Source organism: Embiotoca jacksoni, unplaced genomic scaffold (assembly GCF_022577435.1).
Source record: "Embiotoca jacksoni isolate LCO1_2020_lvr unplaced genomic scaffold, fEmbJac1.0.p SCAF_10, whole genome shotgun sequence".
In the NCBI taxonomy this organism is placed as follows: Eukaryota; Metazoa; Chordata; class Actinopteri; family Embiotocidae; genus Embiotoca; species Embiotoca jacksoni.
This window is the reverse complement of record NW_027185230.1, coordinates 3,149,852-3,175,493: the sequence shown is the minus strand read 5'-3', so window position 1 is coordinate 3,175,493 and position 25,642 is coordinate 3,149,852. Positions and strand designations below refer to the sequence as shown.

The 25,642-nt window shown below is 38.4% G+C and overlaps 1 protein-coding gene across 1 annotated transcript; it reads right to left on the bottom strand.

Moving 5' to 3' along the window:
• Positions 1-530: 530 nt before the first annotated feature.
• On the bottom strand, positions 531-23,349 carry vsig8a (V-set and immunoglobulin domain containing 8a). Its single transcript, XM_069160222.1, has 8 exons — positions 23,319-23,349; positions 23,015-23,118; positions 21,210-21,385; positions 18,586-18,790; positions 16,551-16,703; positions 15,791-15,913; positions 10,429-10,570; positions 531-732 (listed from the first exon to the last, which is right to left on the bottom strand). Exons 2-8 carry the CDS (start codon positions 23,115-23,117, stop codon positions 531-533), a joined length of 1,104 nt encoding a protein of 367 aa, XP_069016323.1. The 5' UTR covers position 23,118; positions 23,319-23,349.
• Between the last annotated feature and the right edge of the window lie 2,293 nt (positions 23,350-25,642).

Genomic DNA, 25,642 nt, shown 5'->3' with positions numbered 1-25,642 from the left:
ACATGATCCTTTGTGATGTTACTTTTATGTGCGTGTAAGTTTCACGCTTACAAAAACATGAAACTGTCACACCTAGAGAGGCCTATCTCACGTTTCGCTGTAGTGGAAGGGTGTGTTTATTTCAGACTTTGCCATGATACTGGTTTGAGCAGGGCCAGTAAACCCTAGGTTACATTTGGGGTTAGCCCACTTTGAAATGTGCCAATGTGAAAGCCCTCTTAGCCTCAGGCTAAGAGGCTAAGTGCAGTGTGAAAAGCACCGTTCATATCTGACATTCACCTACGTATTGAATGAACAATGATGCATAATCAAGTCATAGAAGAACTTCCTGTCACTAAGATTATCTTAAAGCAATTATGTTGAACAATGTTATCAAAAAATCCTCACACTGCTCAGCTTTGAATTCAGTTAATTAAGTTCTGTGCAAAACTGCCGCTGCTCCAAATAATCACTTTTCAAGTGTCCAGGCTTTCCTGAATCTTCTCTTCAAACATTACCAATGGAGGTAAAAGCTTCTCTGTTCAGCTCTGTCACACTGTGTATCCGTACGTGGTGTCATATTCGGCCGGTGTGTGTCTGCGGCTGTTGCTGGAGGGAGTGTGTGTTTGTCGCTCGCTAAAAGAGCTCACCTCGGTCCCGTCCACTTGACAGTAAGACACCTGCGGCCGCTGACTGGCACTCCGGCTTGTGTGGCGACTGCCCGGGTGGCTGTCGGGAGGCGGAGCATCCTCCCTGTTTGACATCACAGCAGAATAGCAGGAGACAAAAAACATTTTAAAAAAAATTAGTTTGATGATTTTACCAACCAGGAAATTATTTGAGAATTAACACTTTATTTATTTAATGGTATAATGGCTTTTAAAGGAACTGTAAAAGCTGAGTTAAAGAACTGAACTCTCCTGGTATGAAATTAGAACTGTAGAACTAATTTAAGGAGCTCTGGAGCGGCGCTGCATTGAGAATAATGTACACAGGCATTTTATTGAAACTGCCTCATTTCATGCTAATTATTAGGGTTGTGAGGACTTATATTTATAATCAAATTGGTATTTTATGAATAAAGGTATTTCATTTACACTGTTATAAAAGCACCAAATCCACACATTTGAGAAGCTAAACCTCAGAAAGCTTTGTTTTCCTTGAAGAATTATGCAGCATTTTTGCTGAATTTACTGAAAGAAAACTGACAAACATGTTGTTCTGGTTGCCTTCTGTATTCTTATATCCACATTTCCCCACAGTGGATGCACAGTGTTTAAGAGCAAAAATCTTTGTTGTATTTGGAGGCTCTTCCCAAGAGTGCTTACTTTCACTGAGACCTTGCTTTAACTTTCTGCGAAAGCATACTTTTCACTCCGGCGGTGGTTTCAACCTGCAAACACTGACAAGAGGCAACAGTGCAATCTTCTCTCGTCCACTCTGCTGCCAATTTTTAAGCTTAGAAGCTACTATGCATTCTGTATTTATGTAACTTTGCAGTACTAGCTGCATCTGCTCCTCTGTCAAAGTAAACACCTGCACACCCGATCGACTTTGGCATTTTCTGCTCGTGTGCGGTCCAAGGACTCCGATTTTTGCTGGTAAAGGGAATAAATTTGCCTTTGTTAAGCTGAAATGGAGAAATAATGTGTCTTGGTTATTTGGGTCTATGTTCTTTGGGTGTGTTCGCGTTACCATGCAATAAGACAGAACTGCTGAGAACAAGAATGAGTACAAACCAAATACAGTAAATTAAACACCAATTAGGCATCTCATTTCCACGGTTTTTCCACAGTTGTTTTGCTCTGCTAGTGAACTTATTTGTGTCGTCTTTTTACATAAAGGCTGGTTTGAAAACAGTTATCATGCATTGAAAATTAGCTGCAAGTCATTAATGGCTGTGCCAGCATTCTGAATTTTATTTTGTGACTATTTATTTTCATTCTCCCAACCAGTTCAACATTATTATTTAAGTAGATTTGAAAGTCGGCACTTGAAGTGATTTGATAGTCTGCGTGACTCATCTGAACTTTCCAATATGGAGTGTTTACTTTTTACCTTGAACCCAATGGTACCCGACAGGAACGTCTGTTGTCACGGATCAAATTATTACTGCTCGGTCATCTCTCTCCTGCGAGCTTTTCTCTGCAATTTCATGTTCATGTGACACAAGTTGAACCTCTGTATGTCACAGATGTGGAGAACCCCGTATCAGCATTGCGGCTTCAAGTGCTTCTCTGTCTCCTGTGTATAACACTAGTCCCACACTGACACTTGCTCCCATTTCAATGTCTACTTTGAAAGCACGTAGGCTGTTTTCAACTGCGCGTGAAGCGCAACTCCCAACACTTTACAAGTAAAGATTGTCTCCCTCAAAAGGAGAATCCTCTCAGAGATGTCAGAATGGGAGGTCAGCTGCAGAACATTTCCCCTCGAGCAGCACTGCATTCAAGGTCCCACATGCCCTTTTCAGCTAGTTACACGGTTTTCGCTGTTCCAGGTCAGGAGAGTCGCAGAGACACGACAAACATATATTTATTAAGGCCACGTTTTACTACACGGAGGTTTGAAATGCCACTGCGTGCATACAAGATACAATACATACAGGTGTACAGAGTGCCAGTGTGCCAGGGTACCTGGGCCGCGGGAGCGTGCACGCTTTCAGCAAAGTTGTAATACTGCACTTCAATTTTATTTAGGTATAAAAATATCAACATATAGATTATCTAAATCATCCAGTCCTTCCAGGAATACACTGAGTTGTGATTGTTGCCATCAGAAATGCTTGATTTTGCTGTTTTTTTTTATTTTATTTAGAACTTGTGATGGAATTTGCAGAGTTTGATTGTTTTTGTGGTAAAATATGCACGTAATCAAGCATAGTCGAGCATATTTCACATCAGAAATATTTCCATTCTCATCTTTAATAAAAAAAAAAGACGTTCTAAATTTATAGAACCATGGACTCAAAGTTACATGAAAAAAATCCTGAGTAAACGATTTAGCTTTACAAAACAGGCTGTGACTGTAATACAAAATATAAATGCAACATCTGTATAAGTACTTTAAATGCTTTTAAAATCCTATCAATTCAAAACATACTGTATGTACAAAAACATGTGCAGTCTCTTACAAGTGGAAGTGTGTATATAAATAGTTTTTACAAATACCAAACTCCCATGATGAGACCACATTTCCATAAACCCTTATTTCCATTTTTCACAGTCAACCAGTGGTTTGTTTTGATGAGGAGAAAAGAGGCCGGAGAGCCTCACTAACAGTTATAAATAAGGCCAGTTTTGTTTTGAAAGGCTTATTTGATGCCCGTAATGTAAACCTTCAGCACAGCTTTTATTGAGTAGTTCCTTTTTTTTTTTTTTTTTTATAGTATATATACAGTGGGTACGGAAAGTATTCAGACCCCTTTAAATTTTTCACTCTTTGTTTCATTGCAGCCATTTGCTAAAATCAAAAAAGTTCATTTTATTTCTCATTAATGTACACTCAGCACCCCATCTTGACAGAAAAAAACAGAAATGTAGAAATTTGTGCAAATTTATTAAAAAAGAAAAACTGAAATATCACATGGTCATAAGTATTCAGACCCTTTGCTGTGACACTCATATTTAACTCACATGCTGTCCATTTCTTCTGATCCTCCTTGAGATGGTTCTACTCCTACATTGGAGTCCAGCTGTGTTTAATTAAACTGATTGGACTTGATTAGGAAAGGCACACACCTGTCTATATAAGACCTTACAGCTCACAGTGCATGTCAGAGCAAATGAGAATCATGAGGTCGAAGGAACTGTCCAAGGAGCTCAGAGACAGAATTGTGGCAAGGCACAGATCTGGCCAAAGTTACAAAATAATTTCTGCAGCATTCAAGGTTCCTAAGAGCACAGTGGCCTCCATAATCCTTAAATGGAAGAAGTTTGGGACGACCAGAACTCTTCCTAGACACAGCTAAAATAACAAAGGAGTGGCTTCGGAACAACTCTGTGACCATTCTTGACTGGCCCAGCCAGAGCCCTGACCTAAACCCAATTGAGCATCTCTGGAGAGACCTGAAAATGGCTGTCCACCAATGTTCACCATCCAACCTGACGGAACTGGAGAGGATCTGCAAGGAAGAATGGCAGAGGATCCCCAAATCCAGGTGTGAAAAGCTTGTTGCATCATTCCCAAGAAGACTCATGGCTGTACTAGCTCAAAAGGGTGCTTCTACTCAATACTGAGCAAAGGGTCTGAATACTTATGACCATGTGATATTTCAGTTTTTCTTTTTTAATAAATTTGCACAAATTTCTACATTTCTGTTTTTTTCTGTCAAGATGGGGTGCTGAGTGTACATTAATGAGAAATAAAATGAACTTTTTTGATTTTAGCAAATGGCTGCAATGAAACAAAGAGTGAAAAATTTAAAGGGGTCTGAATACTTGCCATACCCACTGTATATATATATATTTTTTTTTTTTTTTCAGAGAAATCATGGAATTTTACAAAATTGCAAGCTACTAACATCTGCATGTTCACTTTTTTTTTTAAATTATTATTATTATTTAACCTTTATTTAACCAGGAGAGTCACCAGTATAGGGTTTCACAGACCTTGGACAACAAGAGTCAAACAGAGAGCCAGAAGATATGAAGTGTTTGTTAAAACAATTCAATATCTCCGTTTTGTCATGAACAGCGACAGAACCCTTCATAATAAAAGCAGGTAAAGCTTGTGAGTTCTTGCTCACAGAGAGGGATTTTATGGTTTTCCAAAATCTCCTCGGATCATTGACATTTTCAGCAGTAACAGACAAATAATATTCAGATTTTGCTTTCTTGATAAAAGAGGAACATGTGTTTCTTAGTTGCCTAAACACAAGCCGGTCAGTGGCAGAACCTGTTGTTCTTGCCTTAGCCCAAACCAGGTTTCGCTCATGAATCCTGTCTGCAAGATCAGAGGAGAACCGGAGCTTATCACGGCCCTGTACTCTGTATCTCCTGAAAGGGGTGTGTGTATTTATGATTTGTGTAAAACCATCATTTAAAAAAAGACCAGGCTGTTCTCACATCAGGGATCAGCTCTATCCTCCTCCAATTAAAATTAAACAAATCATGATAAAACCCTTGTTCATTAAAATGTTTGCGATTCCTCTTATAAATGATACCTGGTTTTAAATTAGGGACCTTAGTGTTCCTGTTAGGGGCAACAACACAACGATCACTTAGGTCATTGCAGAAAACACCAACAGCTGAGAATTTATGAGGAACATTAGTTCAAATCAAGTCAATTAATGTGGATTTCTCAGAGCACTTAAGATTTGGACCAATGGGTGAATTAATTAACTGGGTAAGATTGACAGAATCACAAAAATATTTAAAATCATTAGACACAGGCCTAAAAGCCAGTTCCAGTTAAGATATCCAGCTAAAACAATTTGACCATAATTTAGTCTGGATAAAAGGTGTATCAGTGACTGTAATGCCTCGTTTGAAGCAGATGGAGGCCTATAACACCCAACAACAGTCATACAAAGGCTCTTAGAAATTTCACCATCCACTGCCAGGAATTCCAATTGCTTGCAAATCGATTCAGACAGAACCACCTTGACAATAAATTTTGATTTCACATAACGGGCAACTACGCCACCTTTCTTTGCCCTGTCAGCACGATAAACATCGTAACCGTCCACGTTAATGTCATCATCAATAACTGATTTTGTCAGCCAAGTTTCGGATATGACAATGATGTCGCCATCTATTGATTTGACCCATATTCTAATCATATCCATTTTCGGTAACAAGCTTTGCTCATTAAAATGAATAATATGTAGACCAGGCAAATATATAAAATCAGCTGGCGTCTGAATACACTGCAGCTCAGGGCCAGGGTCAGGCTGCACATTACCAGATATAAGCAACAATAAAACAATCAACCATCTGTTTAGAAACATTACATGGAAATTCCTTTGACATTTCATATCTGAAGTCCGAACAAGTCCTCTCGCAGCACGCAAAGTAAGTTATTTAAAGCCAGAAGGCTTTGGAGGCGGGGTAGGTCTCTGAGCATACTCCTTGAAAAGTCAATGTCCTGTGCCGACTGCTTCGGGGTTTTGCACGGATTGTACTGCAGCCATGAAGCAAGTGCCTCCATCAGCAATGTCCGACGGGCAATACGCATTGTTAGATGTACTCACCCAGGTACGATCGCTTGCTCCTAAGTCCCACACAAACGACGCACAAAGTAGCGCCACGAGAAACGCCATTGTCTCTGTCCAGAGAGAGAAAGTGTATGTGTGTGTGCGCACCCGCGGGCAGAGGAGTTGGAGAGGTGAGAGGTGAGGAGGAGATGTGGTGGCGTGGCCAGGTGGAGACGCCAGGCAAGGTGACCTTAAAGAGGGAGATTTCCCGAGGATTGGAGCAGTGTATCCCGATTAGACGGTCCAAGAAACAGATGACCCCATAGTCCTCAAGAAATCAAGTCTGCAAAGGCACTATGTGTATACTTTGCTTTAGTTCAGTATGAAAAGTTAAAAATAAAAGACTTATTCGTAAAAACAGACAACACTGAGCACTGACATGCTGCCATCTTGGATTCACGATGACCATCGTTCACCATCAGTGATGACATGCTCATAATACAGAGTGTACATACAGTCGAGGGCTCAGTGACGAAGTTAGGGTGCTCGCACTTAAGTCAAATATTTGCCATGGTCACTATGCTGTCATGTTATCATGCAAATTGGCAACATTTGCAAGTTAGCACTGAACACTAAGCGCATGTAAAAAAATAAAATAAATAAAAATAAAGTGCCTATCCAGTAACTCAGTAATATGTTAATGATAAAAAAAAAAAAAAAAAACGTTGTCCTGCTCCTGGTTTATGAGTGCATTTTGGCTCTGAAAACTCACAAAATTGTTTCTGCCAAGCTTTGTGTTACTTCAGTGTCAGTGTCTATATTTTACCTCGGAGAAAAGACTCAGAGGGCCTTCAAATATGTCCTCATGTTTACATGACCTTACAAACATAAACAGAAGTGGCTGAAACGTGCGCTATACATACATATATACTGTATGTACTCATTCTTGTTCTCAGCAATGGTTGCGTGGTAACGCGAACACATTCTTTGTTGTGTTTTTTCTTTCACTATTTTCATTGGATATTTTGTTCTACTGTGATTCATAAATTGTTGCCTCTTAAAAGTTTTTGAATATTGTGCCGATTGTCTTTTGTTTTGTCACATGTGACCTCTGTCATTGGAATCTAAGGGGTTCATTATATTCAGGAGGAATGTTCCCCAGGCTGATCTTCATATGCATTTATTAAATGCTTTATTGTTAGAAAAAAGGTATATATTCACAAGGTTGAAGGCAAACTGTACTGCCGCCTCTCGAACTAAATACAAATAATATAAAAACAACACAGACAAGGTACAAGACACAATGTCTGTCACAATACATTTATGTAACTGCTAAATTTTTCCCTTGCATTATAAACTCTACAGTGGGAGCAGACCAGTTTTGACTCTACAGTTTGAGAATTTAAGTATTAAATAAGTACTCCTATCTCCTATTTGGAATTTTTACAGAAATTCAGTCTTTTATATGGTTCATTTTCAACTCATTAGTTGAGTTATTACTGTGACAATAACTTTTTGAATCTCATACATAAATGCTTTCTTCTATAACAAAATGATCAGATATTCTTCGCAGTTCTTTTTCTCTTTAAGGTTTGGGCTCCAAAGGAATTTCAGATTAATGGTCTGCTATAATAAAAAAAAAAAGAAGAGATCAATGTTACAGACAGATGCTTTTACATAAGTTTATGCAATAGCAAAAGCAACATTATTGTAAGGATGCAATGACGCCTGACCCATGTTTTTTAGTCATTATGCGAAGCTATAACGTAGCAGATGTGAAAATAGTATCAGTGTTTTTATTAATTTATTTATGACACTGTATTGTCCTATGTTGTATGTGCTTAAAGAGAAGTCTGTCTAACAAGTACATTACATTACATTTAGTATACCTGGGAAGAATTTGAATGGCACTTTCCAATTTAGTTTCAGGATTTAATGGAACAGTATAGAGTGAGTCTATGGCAGCAGCACCCAGGGGTGCTTTTGTTGACAACACAGAGCCTGACATGTTTCCAAGACAGACAAGAAACCAACGAGAGAAGACTTTGAGAGTTTTAATTAATCCTACGACGGCACTTTTACTGTGTTTGCATCAACATACCTAAACATAATCAGTTTGTTTGTGCATTTTTCACATAAAAACCTTGGATTTAAAAATGATAGCATCGTACTGTTCATATGAGAGTGTGGATGCATAATTACATGAATAGGAGAATGTGGAGAACTGGAATTAAATCATAAAATTGTAAACAGTCTCAACTCATGTTATCTCAGGGAGTCTTAAATAGAACCGATTTTCTCTATCTGTATTTTTTTGTTGTACTGACATGCTTGATATTAATTGAAGTCTGGGATTTTGTTTCTGTTCTTATCTCAACGACTTTGAAGTGTGTTGTTCTAAATCGTATAATTGCCTCTCTGTCTTTTTAAGTTCAGTTGTTGGTGTCATGTTTTTGAGGTCTAGTTTGCCACTTTCTTTTTTCATTTTTTTCATTGTAAAACCCAAAACATATTATTCCCAATTATTTATGCAGATGTACTGTACAAATATGTTTAAGAGGACACAGTGATGTTTTATTAAAACATGCAAACCCAGCTGACAAAACTCAACATAGAAGCTGAAGTTTTGTACTTTTTCAGTCTCCAGACAGTGTGCGTGGACTTGTTCGCTCCTTGCAGCTCATGGTTGTAGCAAGACTTTGTCTTCAGCACATACAGCATCAGGTCATCCTGAAGTGACAAGAACTCACGATGCAGGACACCACAGATCTACAGGTAAACTCCCAAAAGCTTTCACGTCATTAAACTCACCAGGCCGAGTAAACATTTTCTCCCCTTTCAGCTTGGGTTTGACTCTCTTTCATGGTGTGAACCACGTGACCTCTGACCCTTCTATCAGCCCCACAAGATTAAACTATCCAGACAACTAATGTTTGCTGCCCTATGGTTGAACATTGTTACAACTCCACAATGACAGACTGAGTATTCAAGCTGGAACTATAATGCACTTGTAATGATTTATTCTGTGTTTGTTTCTCATGCAAAGTAATAACACTTGTACATATCATTGACGTTTGGAAGCCTTATTGCTTGTATAGTTAATCTGCATATTCTCTGCCTGTCTTTAGATACTCATATCGGCTAACAATATAAACTTGTATTACGTTTTTGTGTAACTGATATCAAGAAGTGTTACAGGAAACGTTAATCACGGTGAATTTTATTCTTAGCCGTATCAAAAATAATAATTATCCCTTTTCTTAAGGGAAGCATTCTCCTTTTTCTCAGAGCCGGCTCAGTGAGTGGTCATCGGACACTTGACCCCGCCTCTGGCCTGCATTCATACAAATTGTAAACCTCAGACTGAAATGGGCTTTTGCTCTTATTCTGATCAACCTTAAAATGTCTTAGAGTTACCACGCTCTATATTTTTATTAACCCCAAGTAAACTTTAAGCCAAGTGAAGAATGCATACTTTTAATTAAGTTTAATTATCGCCCGCAATCGACAACGCCGTTGTTTTATTCTCTTTCCTGAGTTTACAAGAAGTGTTTTTTGGTAATCTAGTAAAGATAAATCCAGTCATCTCTCAACCCGGACAAAGCTCAGAATATCCTTTTTGCCAAAGCTGACAGCTGTTGCATCACTGCACCCTGGTCATCGATCCTAAACAAGACCCAATGGTACAAGCAGAAGAAGCCTAGACGGGACGCCAGCTGCGGGAGTGAACACCCACAACACAACACCAAACTGCAGGCCCCTTGACATCTGCATGGAGGACCACAGGAAAGAGGCTTGTTTGGAGGACTGGGACCACCCTCCAGTAGGCAGAATCTATCTGAGTACTTTGATCCATTGGGTTGATATCTGATAGCTGATTTATCCAATTCTAAATTACTTAAATATTTCATTTTTGTCAGGAACTAGCTCAGTTTTTAATAACCTAACTATTATTCTTGCCCACCATCACTCCGCCAGCTCAGAAATCCTGTTCATGACATCCATGATCCATACACTACAATATATATTCATATAGTTTATTCTTGGTGTAAATATTGTTCAATAAATATCCTTATAGACCAAGCACTTGTTTTTGTGTATTTCCTGGAAGCTATTGAAAGAGATCCCTGAATGTAGAAGTCACGGTTCAGACTATGTTGACTGATCACTTATATATAGACCTGTACAACCTATTGAAATTCAATTTTGAGTCTTTCTGTTAAACAGAAAGCGGTGCCCTGGACATAAATCTAATCTGCTACACAGTTATGTACCACCTTTAACTCTGCCATGCTGTGTCTGCGGCACTGTACCTGATCTCATTGGAGAACTCCTTCTCATAGCGCTGTCTGCTGCTCAGCTTCCAGAAAAGAAGCACAATGAGGACCAGCAGGATGAAGATGAGGAGCAGAGAACCCACAACGGTGCCAACTATCACCGCAGCTCTGTTTGGAGCTGTTAAACCAGAGTAAAAAAAAAAAAAAAGGAATTATTCACTCACAAGCTCCGTGACAGAAAACAACACAGTGAGAAGAATCCATTATACTGTAATGGTCCTATTGTCGAGGCTGTGCTGGATTTCTAGGTTTGCATAAAATGAAGTTGACATCTTGTCACAACTCTTCATCATGCGTTGTATTACTTTCCACATGTATCTCCAGAACTTTTCATGAAATAGGAAAAACACACCTGCCCAAAGTTTTTGGATATACACTGCCCACGTAAAGTATTTTCAGGAGAAATGTATATTTGTTATCTTTGGATTAACCTTTTGATGCACAAGCTATGCAAACCCCTTATAAGTAGTGACAGAAAAATGTTTGTTATTCAAAAACACAGGGAGTAAAATTTAAAATAAGGATTTGTGATGATCACAAAGTAGTTAATTGAGGAATACATGAAATACCGAATGATGAAAATAACATATTGCAAAGATATTGAAAATATAAACTTAGTCGGGTCACTTTTGACCAATGCTGTGCATTAAAGTGTTAAAATTTGAGTTCAAAACAAAGCATACCGTAAATGTTATTTATATGAACATAGCAAATAAATAAAATACTCTAAAACCAACATCTGTCAGAAATTTCATGTAAACCTGGACTTATTCAGAAAGTTTGACAATTTAGACATCATGATGTAAGAAATTTCTATTCTGCTCTATTTCTTGACCAGCAATAGAGTTTAAAAAAATAATTAATGTTTGTACCTCTTTGTACAAAAGTCCTTGCATTTATTCTTCCAAGGAGCTAACATGCAGATGACTCATCATAGGCTTGTTCAAATAAATCAACCTTGTATAACTTTTAATAAATACGGCTGTGCCTCCAGTTTCCTGCATAGCTTTGCTTGTAAATAGTATTGTGAAAGTAGGAAACATGGTGTCAGAACTATGTGAAAGTGTCAGAAGTCAGAATGTTATTCTGAGCAGTGAGGGACTCTCTCAGAGTCAAATCATGGCTGGACTGAAAGTTTCTTACGGGGGCAGTGCAGAGCACTCTAAAAACACTTTGGAGTAACTGGATCAGTTGTATACAAAGTGACCACACTATGAGACGATCAATACTTCCTCAGTCCACTTGTCAGGAGAGGAAACGAGGCCAAAGGCTTGAGGTGGGCAAAGACATGCAAGTATTTCACAGTGGATGATGGAAAAAAGTTATATTTACTGATCAATCACAGTTTGAGGTTTGCGGCAGGAAGAGAAGGGGGCATGTAAGGAGAGAGGATGATACTGCAGTGTTTCAAACCCACAGTAAAACATGGTGGGGGGACTTTTCTACTGTGGAACTGCACCCAATTGACTCCACAGTGACCAAGGATTTTTTTTCAGAGACACGCTCCACCTTCTGGTTTGTATCTTTGTGGAGAAGGATTCATACTGCAGCAGGATAAACAGCACAAACCATGGGCATAACCACATATACATCTCCCCTCCTGAGACCCAGCCCATTGGCTTGTGTCTTTTGAGCATCCTGGCCTTTCTGGCGATATGTCGTGTGATCAGGTAGGATGCTGGAAACGTCCTCTTCATCTCAATCCAAAATGGCCGGCAGAGCAGAAAGCACATGTTATGGAAAGAGGAGAGGTAAGTCAAATAATGTTAATTTATTGTTTTCTTTACAATGGTTTTCATACATGTCCTTGTTTATTAAAATGTCAGGAATCAAATATTTTGTTCTGAAAGCAGGGAAAGAGTTTGTGTTATGAAATAATATTCCTTTTATGAAAGTCACTTATAGTGGACATCGAGACCATCATAATGTACTTCATGTGCCTAATGTACTCAATGACGCGACACTGTTTTAGGAGACAGGACAGAGGCAGAGAAGTTTTTTTTTACAGGATAATTGAGGGATATTCAGATTTGGACTTATGAAATGATGAGAAAGATGAGGGTGTGTTTGAACCTGTGATGGAAGAAAATTAAATGATGAAGAATATGCAGGAGGCTCAAATGAGCAGGGACAATCAGGAGAGACGTTGTCCTCTGTGGACCTGAAGGAGCATGTATATTTTATTTAGTTCCAGGATAATATATTCAGTTACAGTAATTAGACACTAATTGATTATCATGGTGACAAAATAGTATGGGTATGTAGCCTATCATCCATCAGACAGACAAATTGCTATATATCAGTGATATTTATCAGTGATCCCTTAGGTTTGTAGGTTTCCCAGATGGAAAGAATCAAGAACGCAAAGTTTAGCCTGGTGAGCATGGTCAATAGGAAACCGTATTATTACATTTTTATGACATTTTGGACAACATACTATACTTTGATATTTTTTTGGACATTTGGACCGAATGCGAAACTCAGACATAGTATGACTTTTTTTTTTTTTTTTTAATCACATTTCGGAGGATATAGTATTGTATTACATTTTTATGACTTTTAGGATGACATTTTCATGACATTTTGGAAGACATACTATAGTATGACATTTTGTATGACATACTATATTTTGACATTTTGCACGAGATACTGTAGTATGACATTTTTATGACTTTTTGGACGACATCCTATAATATGACTTTTTTTTTTAATCACATTTTGGACAACATACTATACTATGAAATTATTATGACATTTTGGACGACATACTATAGTATGCCATTTTTATTGGTCAACATGCAGCAGAGGCTGTGGCTCAGATGGTAGGATGGGTTGCCGGCTGGACTGGAAGCTTGTGGTTCAATCCCCACCTCCTGCTCCCTCTCCACCTTACATAGATGCTCAGTCTCATTAGTGTAGGAACATATGTATGAGTGTAAAACCAATCTGGGACAGTAAGTTGATGAAGCACGATACAAGTGAAGACCATTTACCATACTATATTATGACATTTTTTTGACATTTTGGAGGACACAATAATATTACGGCATTTTGCACGACATACATGACATTTTTATTACTTTTTGGACAACATACAAATTACTTTTTCGTTACCATATTTTAGAAGCCTATAGTGTGACATTTTTAGGACATTTTGTACGACATGCTATAGAATGACATTTTTATGATTTTTTTGGAAGACATACTATAGTATGATATTTTCATGACTCTTTAGAAGGCATATTTTGACATTTTTATGACATTTCCGAGAACCTACTATAGTGTGACATTTTTATGACATTTTGGACGACATTCTATGGTATGTAATATTTGACATTTTGGACCACATGCCATACTAAGACACTTTTATGACATTTTGGACGACGTATGACCTTTTTATCACATTTTGGATGACATCCTATAATATGACATTTCTATGAAATTTTGGATGACATACTATAGTATGATATCTTTATGACATTTTGGACCACATGGTATAGAGACATTTTTATGACATTTTGGATGACATACTATACTATGATTTTTGTGCTTGTAAATTATTTTGGGACCGTGCTACATTGGAATTTTGTACTAAAAAATAAATGTATTTGCTTTCTTGCTGTTAGATAAGCGGCTGGATGCCTATAACTTGTTAACTTAGCTTAGCTTAGCACAAAGATGGAAAACAGTAAATTTGACATTGTTTTTTTTTTTTTTTTTAAGGAGCAGTGTGCAGGATTTAGTGGCATCTAGTGGTGAGGCTGTAGATTGCTACCAACTGAATACCCCTTACCCTTCCCTTTCAAGTTTGTAGGAAAATCAACAGTGGCCTTGAGGGAACGTAAACACGTATAAGCCTCTCTCTCGAGCCCTTGTTGGGTTTGTCCCTCTGGGTTGCTGTAGAAACATGGCAGTGCAACATGGTGGCCTCAGTGGTAAAAGACCCGCTCGCTATGTACATATAAAGGGCTCATTCTAAGGTAATGAATACACAACACTTCTTAGTTTATGGTCATTTCTATTTATTTATTTAGGGTTAGGGTTAGTTTTGTTTAGTTTAGTTTATTTCATATTATTTTATCTTATTGTATTGTACAGAATGTGCATTTTTTAAAAATTATATTCAATATTTGTATCCCTGTACATAAAACATGTATGTAACATAAAAATTTCCCTCTGAGGGATTAATAAAGTATATATCTTTAGACCCCCAAATCATACACACTGAACCTTTAAGACTAAGAGAATTGTATGGACCTAATACGAATTAATATTTCTTATGTTTCTGAGCAGCTCAAAGACTGTTATACTCACCCCATACCTAAAACCTTTTCATTTAAATTTGGCCTAAATCTAGAACTATCTAATATAGCACAAGAGAAACAAGTCTAATCATAGAGAAATAATTTAAGAAAGACTGAGAGTAGTGCAGTAAACTTGTTCTTATTTTATAAAATTCCTTTGTTGGGCTTCCTGAGCCTCCGTTGTGAAAGCTTTGGTCCAGGACAGCAGCCTGCACTTGAAATGAAAATGAATGATTCACTACCCAAAGCCAGAAATCTGAGCACTGAGTGGAGGAGTTATGGACTCAACAAGATGTATAAGTGGGGCCTGCTCCACAGATCATGAGGCATACAAAGACAAACTCATTTTATGGATTCAAAGAACGCAGTTGGCCTGTTTGAGTCTGAACCCAAGTGATGATTTATTCTGTAATGGCATGCTGAATCACTGACTGTAGCCCCGGCTGCTGCTCTCACAGTCACCACAGTCACTCCCTGTCAGACAGCTCTGCTCTACCTTTGCTCTCTGTCTTGTTTGGAGCTCTTCAGAGGTTTCAGACTGCCCTTGTTTAGAGGAGTTTTTCTTTTCAATGAAGTTTTACTCACACTGATGCGCAAATTAAACGAAGCTAATTTAATCACTGCAGTTATTTCCAGTTGCTCCCTTTTTCTTGTTTCAATTATAAGAAAGGGACTGCCTTGGACTGCAGACAAGCTACTGAATCACGTCTGCTTCACTCTCATGTAACGTAGTGACTTAACAGCAGGAAGTCTGTGATGAAGAGCACAAGGCCAAAACAAAATCTGTGAAAAAAGTCCTTTCTTGCCACTGAATGTGACCCACTCCTGTCATTGTCAGACAATAAGCATGATGCACTCGTGCTACTGAGCACCGTGGCTGAAATCCTGAAAAGTGGAGCATTGAGGAGATTGTGGCACGGCTACAAAGAGAGGAGATTTAAGAGGATGAAATCTAAAATCTGGGTCTTTCATGATCTCATGCATGCGTCATGCGTGTGAACAGCAGTGTCCTGTGGGAGGGTGTATTATCTTACGTTTGTTGGCTTTCAGGTTGATCCAGCAGCGTTCCGCTCCGACGGCATTGTTCACCTCACAAAGGTAGATTCCTGCAAAGCTCTGCGAGTGGTTGCTGATTTTCAGCTCCCCGGTCGCGCTGTCTGAGGAAACACAGATTAACCCGGGCAATGCATACTGTACTTGCATTGTAAGGTGCTCAAGGGAAGATAAATCCCATCGGCTTGTTAGGTGGTTTCTCCACATGTAAAAAGTGCACATTAGTGAGGCTCTTTGTTTTGTGAAGAGTATGTAGATTAGGAGAAGATGTATTTACAGAGATTTTCACTCATTTAGTGTGCATGCAGTCAAAGGTTTTTTTTTTCTGCCACAGTAATCAGTTTGCAGTTAACAATGTTGGGAACATCTGCGGAAATGTTTCATGTTTCAAAATAATGAAAACCAAATAGGGATAAAATGTGTCCCTCAAAGTAAGTAAAAAAAAAAGCCTAAATCTTTCACCATGTCAATAATAATCATAAACAATAACAGATTAGTTTTTATAGACAAATAACCGTGGAATATAATACCGCATATCCAAAAACAAAATAGTTTTCATTGGCTTTTTTCTCACATAGCATCAAATAATACAAGGCCTCCAATCCCCAACACGTACACACACACACACACACACACACACACACACACACACACACACACACACACACACACACACACACACACACACACACACCCTTTGATGTGTAGTATCGTCGTGACATCAGTAGAGGTCAGACTTACTCTGTGTGGCTGCAGTGGGGACGGGGCCACCACTCTCTCTCCTCCATGTGTGTTTTAAGGGAGTGGAGCCTCTTGCAGACTCACAGTGCAGAGACACCACCTCGCCAACCAGCTCCATTCCCTCCACCCAGCACTTAGGTACAGACGGCTTCACTGAAATCATGCAACAATTGAAGAATTTTGCTTTCCATTCCATTTTATTAAAAACAAAAAATAAAACAGTATAGCTTGAAAGCTTTAGGAGGAAATCGAAGGAACCATTTTGATTCTAGCTTTAGTCACACTTGATTCAGGCTGTATAGATGGGTGATCCCATAAAATGTATGAAATCCAACAAAGAAATGCCTTCATTTCGGATTATGAACAAATATCTGATCATCAAACTCAATGTGGAATTAAAGATAGATTAGTTACAGATGATAAGGCTGAAACATTAAGATACTGCCCTGTTTTGAAAAGATGAAAGAGGATAGAGGCTGGTACCAATTAGGGGGAGGCTGATTACACAATAAAGGATCTGAAGATTTCACACATGTAAGTGTGTTTCTCAATTTACATGATAGAAGAAGAAATACAAAGAAATCTATCAATCCATTCGTTCAGGTATTTTCTAAATCACTTATCCTGTCCAGGATCATACAAATAAGCTGATCTATAAAATTACTTGTTGGCTCTCTGGACTCCCTGTGTTGCTGTCATCTATCGATATGAGAGGTTTCAATATGGATATTTATTTAACAATGTGCTTGTTTCCATCAAGACAGAGAGAATTTCATCTGATACGGCTTTTACATCAAGTTTAGTGTTGAAAGTCAGCGTGAGAGCAGAGACCCTTGAAATCACAGTCAGTCATGAAGCTGCAACACAGGAACTTTTGAATGCTGCTTGTAAATATGCTGAAATAAACCAGAATGAGGATTGATGAAGGTGAATTGGTCTGGGGATGTAATTTTTGGACATAGTCGGCCAGAGTAGGCTGTTCGGCTCATTTTAAAGCAAAACATTAACTCCAGTAAGGACATCAAATTTAGTACTTAAATGTGCCCATAGAATTTCCTTCTACAAGAAAACAAAGGTAGCTTTAAGGATTTAATTTCAAATGTAACATTACGGGAAAACAGCGTTGCTCATTTCCTCTCCAATTTAACATTAGCAGTGTCAAAGTTCTTTTAAATATCAGGTTTTTAAGACAGTAATGAACAAAATTGACGACAGCTCATGTTTTAGTTGGAATTAAATCAATGTTGTGTCACCTGTAATAAGCAGTTCCTCTGAGAATAACTACATGATCACAAATATAAACTACTGTATATACTATACTCTGATTGATCCTGTATTCAATTCTATTATATTTGGATTGCAGAGGGCTCCTGAATGATTTTTTAAAAACAAAACTAAACATAGTTGTTCAATATTCAATCCTAAAATCATAAAGGAATAAATCTGCCAGTGACGTCACTGTCCTCCACGCCAGTCTTTAAACTAGATGAATTGGACATAATCAAGTGAATACCTTTTACCCTGGTGGTAAATTTTAAGACTGAACACACTGACAAATGGCACTAAGTGAAGTGTCGTTTCAAATGGCTGTTGCCGTTTCTCAGATCCCTTCTCAGCAGCTCCATCTGCATTCATCAGTTTCGGACAAAGCCTTTCGTTAAATCATTTATTTCAAAAGGTTAAAAACCGTGACCACAATCATCTCAGTTCAAGACAAACTCCTTCTTCTGATGAACACCTTGATGTCCAATTCAATTGTATTTATATAGCACCCAAACACAACATAGGTCACATCGGCACCTAAGATGGTAAAGCCAAACCATTGTGCACTTTAAATGAGTTCAGATTATTTATTCAAGTGATGCAATTTGTACCAATACAATAATACACAAGCATGTGACAAGGAAATGTAAAAGTAGAACATGTGCCTCCTCCTAAAACTCAACAAAACCATATTGTCAAAGACAGTGGGCATAAATAATGCATCTAGGTGACATGTGTTAACCCCAGGACGAAACCCAGTGCCCAGTCTTACCCATTACAACCAGTGATATCTTGCGCATGTCCACTCCAGGTGATTTCTTCACTTTACACTGGTAGGTGGCGCTATGAGCAGGTGTTAGCACAGCGATTGAGAGTGAGGCGTCACCCACGGAGGGGTCACCAGCAGCAAAGGTGAGCCCTTTTGCAAGAGTGTGGTCACCATGAATGTACTCAGTGCCACTGGTATAGGACATAAGCTGATCGAAAAATAAAGACAAATAGAAGCGTAATTCAACAAATGACTCTGAATGGCACTAAACTGATGTTACATTAAAGCTGCATTGTTATTAAAGGTTGAGTGTGTTGCATTTAGAGCAGGGTTCTCCCGATCTTTTTTCCTCTGAGAGCTACTTTTACAAAATGAAAGGGTCCGCGAGATACTCGTAACATTTTAGTGTTAGTAACATTTATTCACATAGCCGAGCTTCACCCAAACCAGCTAAATTAGCTTCTTTTATTTCAACAATGACAAATTGATACTCTTCACAAACATTTTGTATCACAACAGCTCAAATTCAACAGCATGTGCATGCTTTTTTTCTGCATGCTTTTAACTTGAAAAGTCAGGGCATTCAGCCGAACAGCAGTGTAACTTTGATCTCTCACTCATTCAGTGACAGACACTCGCTTTATTGCTCTGTCCCTGCTGTTGTTGCAGTCCAGCCAAAATATATTGTATTTAGGTTATTTACCTAATTTGTGAGCACCCGTTTCTTTGCGCTAGTTTCTGTCCTCTGATCTCTGTGTGTTTCATGAAGGGTGGAGCTGTCTTTCCCCTCTCTGTCACACTGGCACAGTACGGAGAAGACACAGGTGAGGAAGAGCGAGGGGAGACATCATTTTCTTGGACAGGTTAAAAAAAAAAAAATGCTAAAATGTATTGCCAAATATACCAGGTTGGCTGTCAATATACTTGGGCAGCTGGCCGAAGTAAGTCCATGTATGAGAAGTGCGAGATACTAAGCAGCGGGTAACGAGCTACTGGTGGCTTGCGAGCTACATGTTAGATCCCTGATTTAGAGGGATCTGTTGGCAGAAATGGAATTGAATGGGATGTTTTTATCTGTGTATAATCACCTAGGACTAAGAATAGTTGTGTTTTTGTTACCTGAAAATGAGCCCTTTGTTTCTACATATGGAGTGGGTCTTCTTCCATGGAGTGCTCCATGTAGCCCAGAAGGAACAAACCAAACACTGGCTCTACAGAGGGCCATTCGTGTTTTGCATGAGTTTCACAGCCACTGAGATTTTTGTACAACTCCTAGATACTCCAAAGGGAGCATGAGGTAGGAATATGCAACCTCTTCACCAGATGCCACTAAATCGTATCATTAAATTTCTTCTAGCTAATCGTTTTAGTTTTGCAGCAAATCAATGAATGCCTCCCCCTGTGCCCTCTCATCAGCAGCAGTTTTCAGGGAAAACAAGCAATGACAGACGGTGTATCCAACCTGCCAAGCACCAAAAGGCAGACAAACAACTAGCTGGTACGGAATGCAGTCAGAGCACCAGACATTTTTCTCAATTAGTGGAGACCAAACCAGGTTGATCTGCTGCATATCTGCGGGATAGAAACACAAGCCCAAATGAATGCTAATGGGTCTCTGTCTAATATGGATGAAGGCGTCTTTTTCCTGTCTGCTGGATGTGAAAATGGTGAATTGTTGCTCATAACATTCTAGTGCCATATGTCAGCTTGTTTTTGAGTTCCTAATTTTTTTTAAATTAACTTCAAATTAAGAACTGCCGGGGACTGTACTGTTTGACTGCAGTAATTCCTGTCTTCATTTTGCACTCGAGGCAATAATCTATATTAGTCGCTTGCCTTGACCTGGTCAATCCGTGTATTGACTGTGATTAAATCTGTGCTTTCTACGGGCAGAGATGAGGGTAAAGGAAACATCCTTTTAAGCCTCCAACACTAATGGTTCATTTAATTTGAAAGGCAAATAGGATAAACAACTAATTCCTGTGAAATTAAAAAAGTGAATCCACACCCAAGTCTCCTGAATTGAATTGTGTAGGGACATGTAGGGGCACAGCCACATTACACGGAGTGAACAACTTAAAAAGGTGTGAAATCTGAATAGATTAGATGGTTTAACTTTTGTTTTGTAAAGCGCTTTTTAACCGTCATGTTGTCCTAACTTTGTTCTGAAATCTCTGAGATATGTTAGAGATGCTGAGAAAATTGTCGTGGGTTCATAAGAAGACCTTTCCAGGAAAGACCTTCGCAATTTGATAATTTTGTGGGGGAGCGAAGGACAGCATACAATGACCTTCAATTAAGCGCTCACATAGCCTGCGAGTCTTTTTAGTCAGTGCACAACAGACCATCTGAAAACACAAAGGCAAGGCTACTCTTTGACATGTATGAAGAATAAATGCTCACAGTGAAGGCATACTTTACTTCTAAAATCTTTTTTTTATTGGCACCATCATTAGCAAAGAACATGTTCAAAATAATACAGAACCTCGGACCCGAACATGATGCATTACCAGAACATCAAGTTTTCTTTCCAAACATTTAAAAATACATTACACATACGTTTTAATCCTTGTACACTATATTCAACACTATATGTACATTTGTAGCACAACGTAAAACATTCTTACCATGTGATCTTTCTGTGTGGTGTCAGGACTGATCACAGACCATTCAATGTCGAGTTCTCCAGTGTCAGAAGGGCTTGGCGTGTAGTTGCAACCCAAAGTCCCTCTCTCTCCCTCTGCCTTTTGGATGGTCTGCGGGCCCTCTGATGTCACCAGCATGCCTCGTGTGCGTCTCAGTTCTCATGAAATTTAAACAAGCCATGAAATGAATTCATAATATTGATAATAATCAATAATAATAATTGATCATATTTATCAATTGTCAGTGATACATATTATGTTTTCACATTCACTGAGCCACAGTGTGGGATATAGATCTGCTTAGTGCATATGAGGGCTCATATGCTGTACGCTCAAAATATATACTGACTGTAATCATGTAGAACACATTGCTTATGCAGGAACTTATCACGTGTATGAAATACGGCCAAATGCAGGATGCAACTAGTGCATCATATTAAGAAATGAAATGTGTTCGAGGGAACTGAATGTGTTGACTGTTTGTCTTATCATAGAAAACAGGAACCTGTGCGGGCGGGTCACGTGGGGTGCAACTCACTATCAGACAAAAGGGGGCGTGGGTCTAACGGAGGACAGTGGAAAAGTACTGAGACAAACATACTATGCAAATGTTCCCGCCCCACCGTATGTAATGCCTCTTCCTATAGTATAAGTGTGTGTGCCGGAAAGCGGGAAGTTAAACTCCAACAAAGAGACCTCTGGTTGATGTTGGGCTCTCCAAGATATCTTGTATGCTATGCTTAATAAAAATAAGCTAAGAACTTAAACTGCCTGAAGACTGCTTCTATCAACGGACTCGGGGAAAACAATTGGTGGTTTCAACAACAGCCTCCGTGCACATACTTTTATGAACATTTGATATTCATTTAGATTTTTTTCTCAAAGGTACTCTGGCTAAGAAATAACAAAAATACAAACATAATAGTTGCAGCTGAAGGCCACACAGGAATATAGAAAGCACTTACAGGAATTGCATTAAGAACTATTTAAGACAAATTACATGCAGTTGTTACAATAAAGACAGAGCTCAATAAGCAGCACTCCGGAAAATGTTCGATTAAGAGGGCTAAGTGTGCATGTAACTCTTGGCAAATCAAATATCATATAGATTTGCAGTGGTTCTGCTACAACGCCCTGAACAATATTTTACAGCTCAATGGGAGAAACTAGCTTTTGTACTTCGCAAAGATCTTGAATTTGTCTGCTTTAAACTGGACTGAAGAAACCCACTAAAAATCCAGTGAGGTTTTTTTTTTAAATTTTTTTACTAAAAAACGCAATTGCATGAATAACATCGAATTAGACTCAAAATGGCCTTTGAAGTCAGCTATGTGAAACAGAACCATAATTATGCCATCCAGGAGTTCAAGTGTTCTGTTGACCAGTTTTGATTGTTTCTATATATGTGCATGAAAAGACATAACTTTATTTGTGTTTAGCAAATAAACTTTTAAAATATATTTTGCATTGAGATTGAAATGTAGTGCATCAAGAGACACGCCCTGAAGAAAAAAAAATGTGAGCCCAAATCCCTGGAACATTAGACAGTCAACAATCACCTCTAAACGTAATCTCAAAGTCTGATTGGACAGACCGAGAGCGCCATGGCAACATGGGGAAGCTCACGCCACTGAGGCCTATTTCTCAGGAGAGACAACAGACATGAAGGTCTCAGTGATCACGTCTGAAAGGATGCTTTCAGCAATGCCGTGATGTGAAAGACAATGTACTAAACAACACAGGCCATATGTTTGTGTAAGTGTATTACCGTGTGTCTGTATTCTTACCTGTGCTCAGGAGAGTGGAGGTGGATAACAATAAGATGGAGAACCAGGGTGGGCAGCTGAAGTGGAAAGTGGTCCTCAAATGAGAGCAGCTTTGTCTGAACATCCTGGTAATGTAAAAAAAAAAAAAATAAGGTATTTGCAGAAGCTTCTGAAAATTATGAGAAACTCTACCTTGTATATATGTAACTACTGTAAATTGGCATACAAAACTGTGCGCTTATAGATGAAAATAAAATAATTGTCAAATAGCATGCATGTAGAACAACTAGTTCCATATACAAGAGCGAGTTAATATTTATATTACCTGCATGCAGATGAAACTACATTCAAGCATCTGCCCATGGAACACAAAGAAAACAAGGTGCAGATTGTGCTACCTGCTCTCTCTCTACTCCTTTCTTATTACCATAAAGCCATCTGATTGGTTGGTGGCTCCACTGGTTTTACCTGTTTACCAGAAGGTTTCCTCTGTATCCCTATTCAGCTGTCAATGTGACTTTTAACACCCTCTAACCTTCCCAAAGTACTTGAGCTTTGTAATTTCAACTGAATGAAACTGAATCATGTTAAAAATGTTTCTCAAACCAAAGAACTTGTGCTTTAAGAAATCAGGACTTGCAGCTGAATAACAATGCAAAACAATTTATTGTAAACAAGTGAAAGTGGAGTAGCGGGCAGTAGATCAGAAACGCAGGGTGCTAATTAGATGACAACTGAACTGTGCTTAAAGCATTCTTCTGTTTTGTCCATTGTCAATAAAATTGTTTTTTTTTAAATAGTCATTGTATTTCTTTCTATCTGTACACACACCTATTTGTCAATAACTCAGTTTATTTTATTTTTATTTTATCTAAGTAAAAAAATAAAACAAGGAATAATAATAATCCTCCAGGAAACACACAACTAGAGTACCCCCCTGCCCCCCCCTCCTTATTTGTTGCATACACAATACTCAAAATCTATCATTTGTGTTTCAAATAATAAGGAAGAAAAAGAGAGCACATGAGGTCTCAAGTGACAAGGAACTGTTTTTTTTCAGCCAAAAACACAAGCCAGCGAGGTTTGTATACATTTCTTGGATATTTGAAGAAAAAAAACAACCTGCACAGCTTATCTCTGTGCAGAATCTACAGGGAAACAGCCTTTATAAATGAGAAACTGTGGGGTATCCTTCAGCAGAAAATGGATTAGAGGTAGAAGAGAAAGAGCTTTATATGCACTGTGGTTGTATACAAATATCAAACACTTCCTTTAAATCTTTATGAGTTTTCTCTGGTCGTCACCGCGTGAATTTTACACGCTTCGGGCATATTTTTGAAAAACAGTTTTATTTATAGCCGCCAGCTGATAAAGTAGGACTGTCAGAGACATCTAAAAATCAGCTCAACTCCTCTATCACCTTAGACACCTTCCTCTTTCAGACTTGGAGCAGCTCGGGCTCATATAGAGTTTTCTAACTCCTTTCAAGAAGATATTTGTCTAAAAAAGGAGCAATTTACTGGAAGGAATTATACCTAAGGGTTTTTTAAAGGTTAGATACGATTCAGCTTTGTTGCAAGTTATAGTTACCATCATGACTGCAATCAGTTTATCCAGCTGTGTTATAAAGTACTGAATGGTTTCTGGATAGTAGCCTTACTACACAGTTCCACAGGTTTCAGTGTTAATTAGGTAATATCAGTTATTTTTCGCTGACCAGTGTGGAGGAGTTCAGTGTCCATTCAGAGATGTGGGTACTCACTAATGCCAGGATCAGACTACTTGAATTAAAAAAAAAAAAAAATATATATATATATATATATATATATTCTTTTTTTTTTTTTTTTTTTTTTTTTTTTTTTTTTTTACATGAATTAGTAATTGTCAACAAATGGACGTTGTAGTGTAACATAATTGGAGGATAACGATGCAGCGTCTCGGACACAAAAATCTCGCATGTCCGAAAGTTTTTTTTATCTGCCTAGTTTGACAATAGCTACCATGTGCTCCTTGACATCAACCAATAGTATGACAGAGTGCATCACACATTGTGCCTCTGCAGCCATGACAGACAACTTCTTGACCCTCCTGAACTCAAGCACAAACGTGACCAAAGATTGGTCCGAGTCATATCAATGGTGTTGCCAGTCTCCCGACAAAAACATGGCACGAGTTTATGGCACTCTGACTAACTAATCTGACATAGTTACCTTTATTCTTCTTGGTGTTGATGTCTAAATATGAAGTCTACATTAAACTGTTCAATTTACCAATACCAGAAACCTGACTGTACCACAGGCATGTCAATCAAACCTGACATATCCCCAAACAAACCTCTGTTTGACGCCTAATATCAAACAGATTATGAAATTATTTTCAGAAGGACCACCAGAAAGGTTGGAAGAAATGAACTGAGTGAATGACACCATAATGACTTGTGGAAAAAAAAAAAAAATGCTAACTTCGTATTTAATAGAAGTTCCTTTTAAATGGTAGTATATTTGGAGCAGTCCCTAGTGGCCCTCAGTGATATTGCACTTCAAGACACTTCAGAATGGACTTCACTTTTAAGACCTGCAGAAAATGTCCAGTTTTATTTGCAGCCTATGATTTTAGCCATTTAAAGCCACCCTCTCTGCATCCTTAATG

Coding starts and splice junctions, on each gene's coding strand:
- vsig8a (XM_069160222.1), bottom strand. CDS start 23,117: ATGTTCAGACAAAGCTGCTCTCATTTGAGGACCACTTTCCACTTCAGC. Junction 16,704..18,585: donor GATATCACTGGTTGTAATGG/GTAAGACTGGGC, acceptor GCATGATTTCAG/TGAAGCCGTCTGTACCTAAG. Junction 10,571..15,790: donor CAACCTGAAAGCCAACAAAC/GTAAGATAATAC, acceptor CTGGTTTAACAG/CTCCAAACAGAGCTGCGGTG.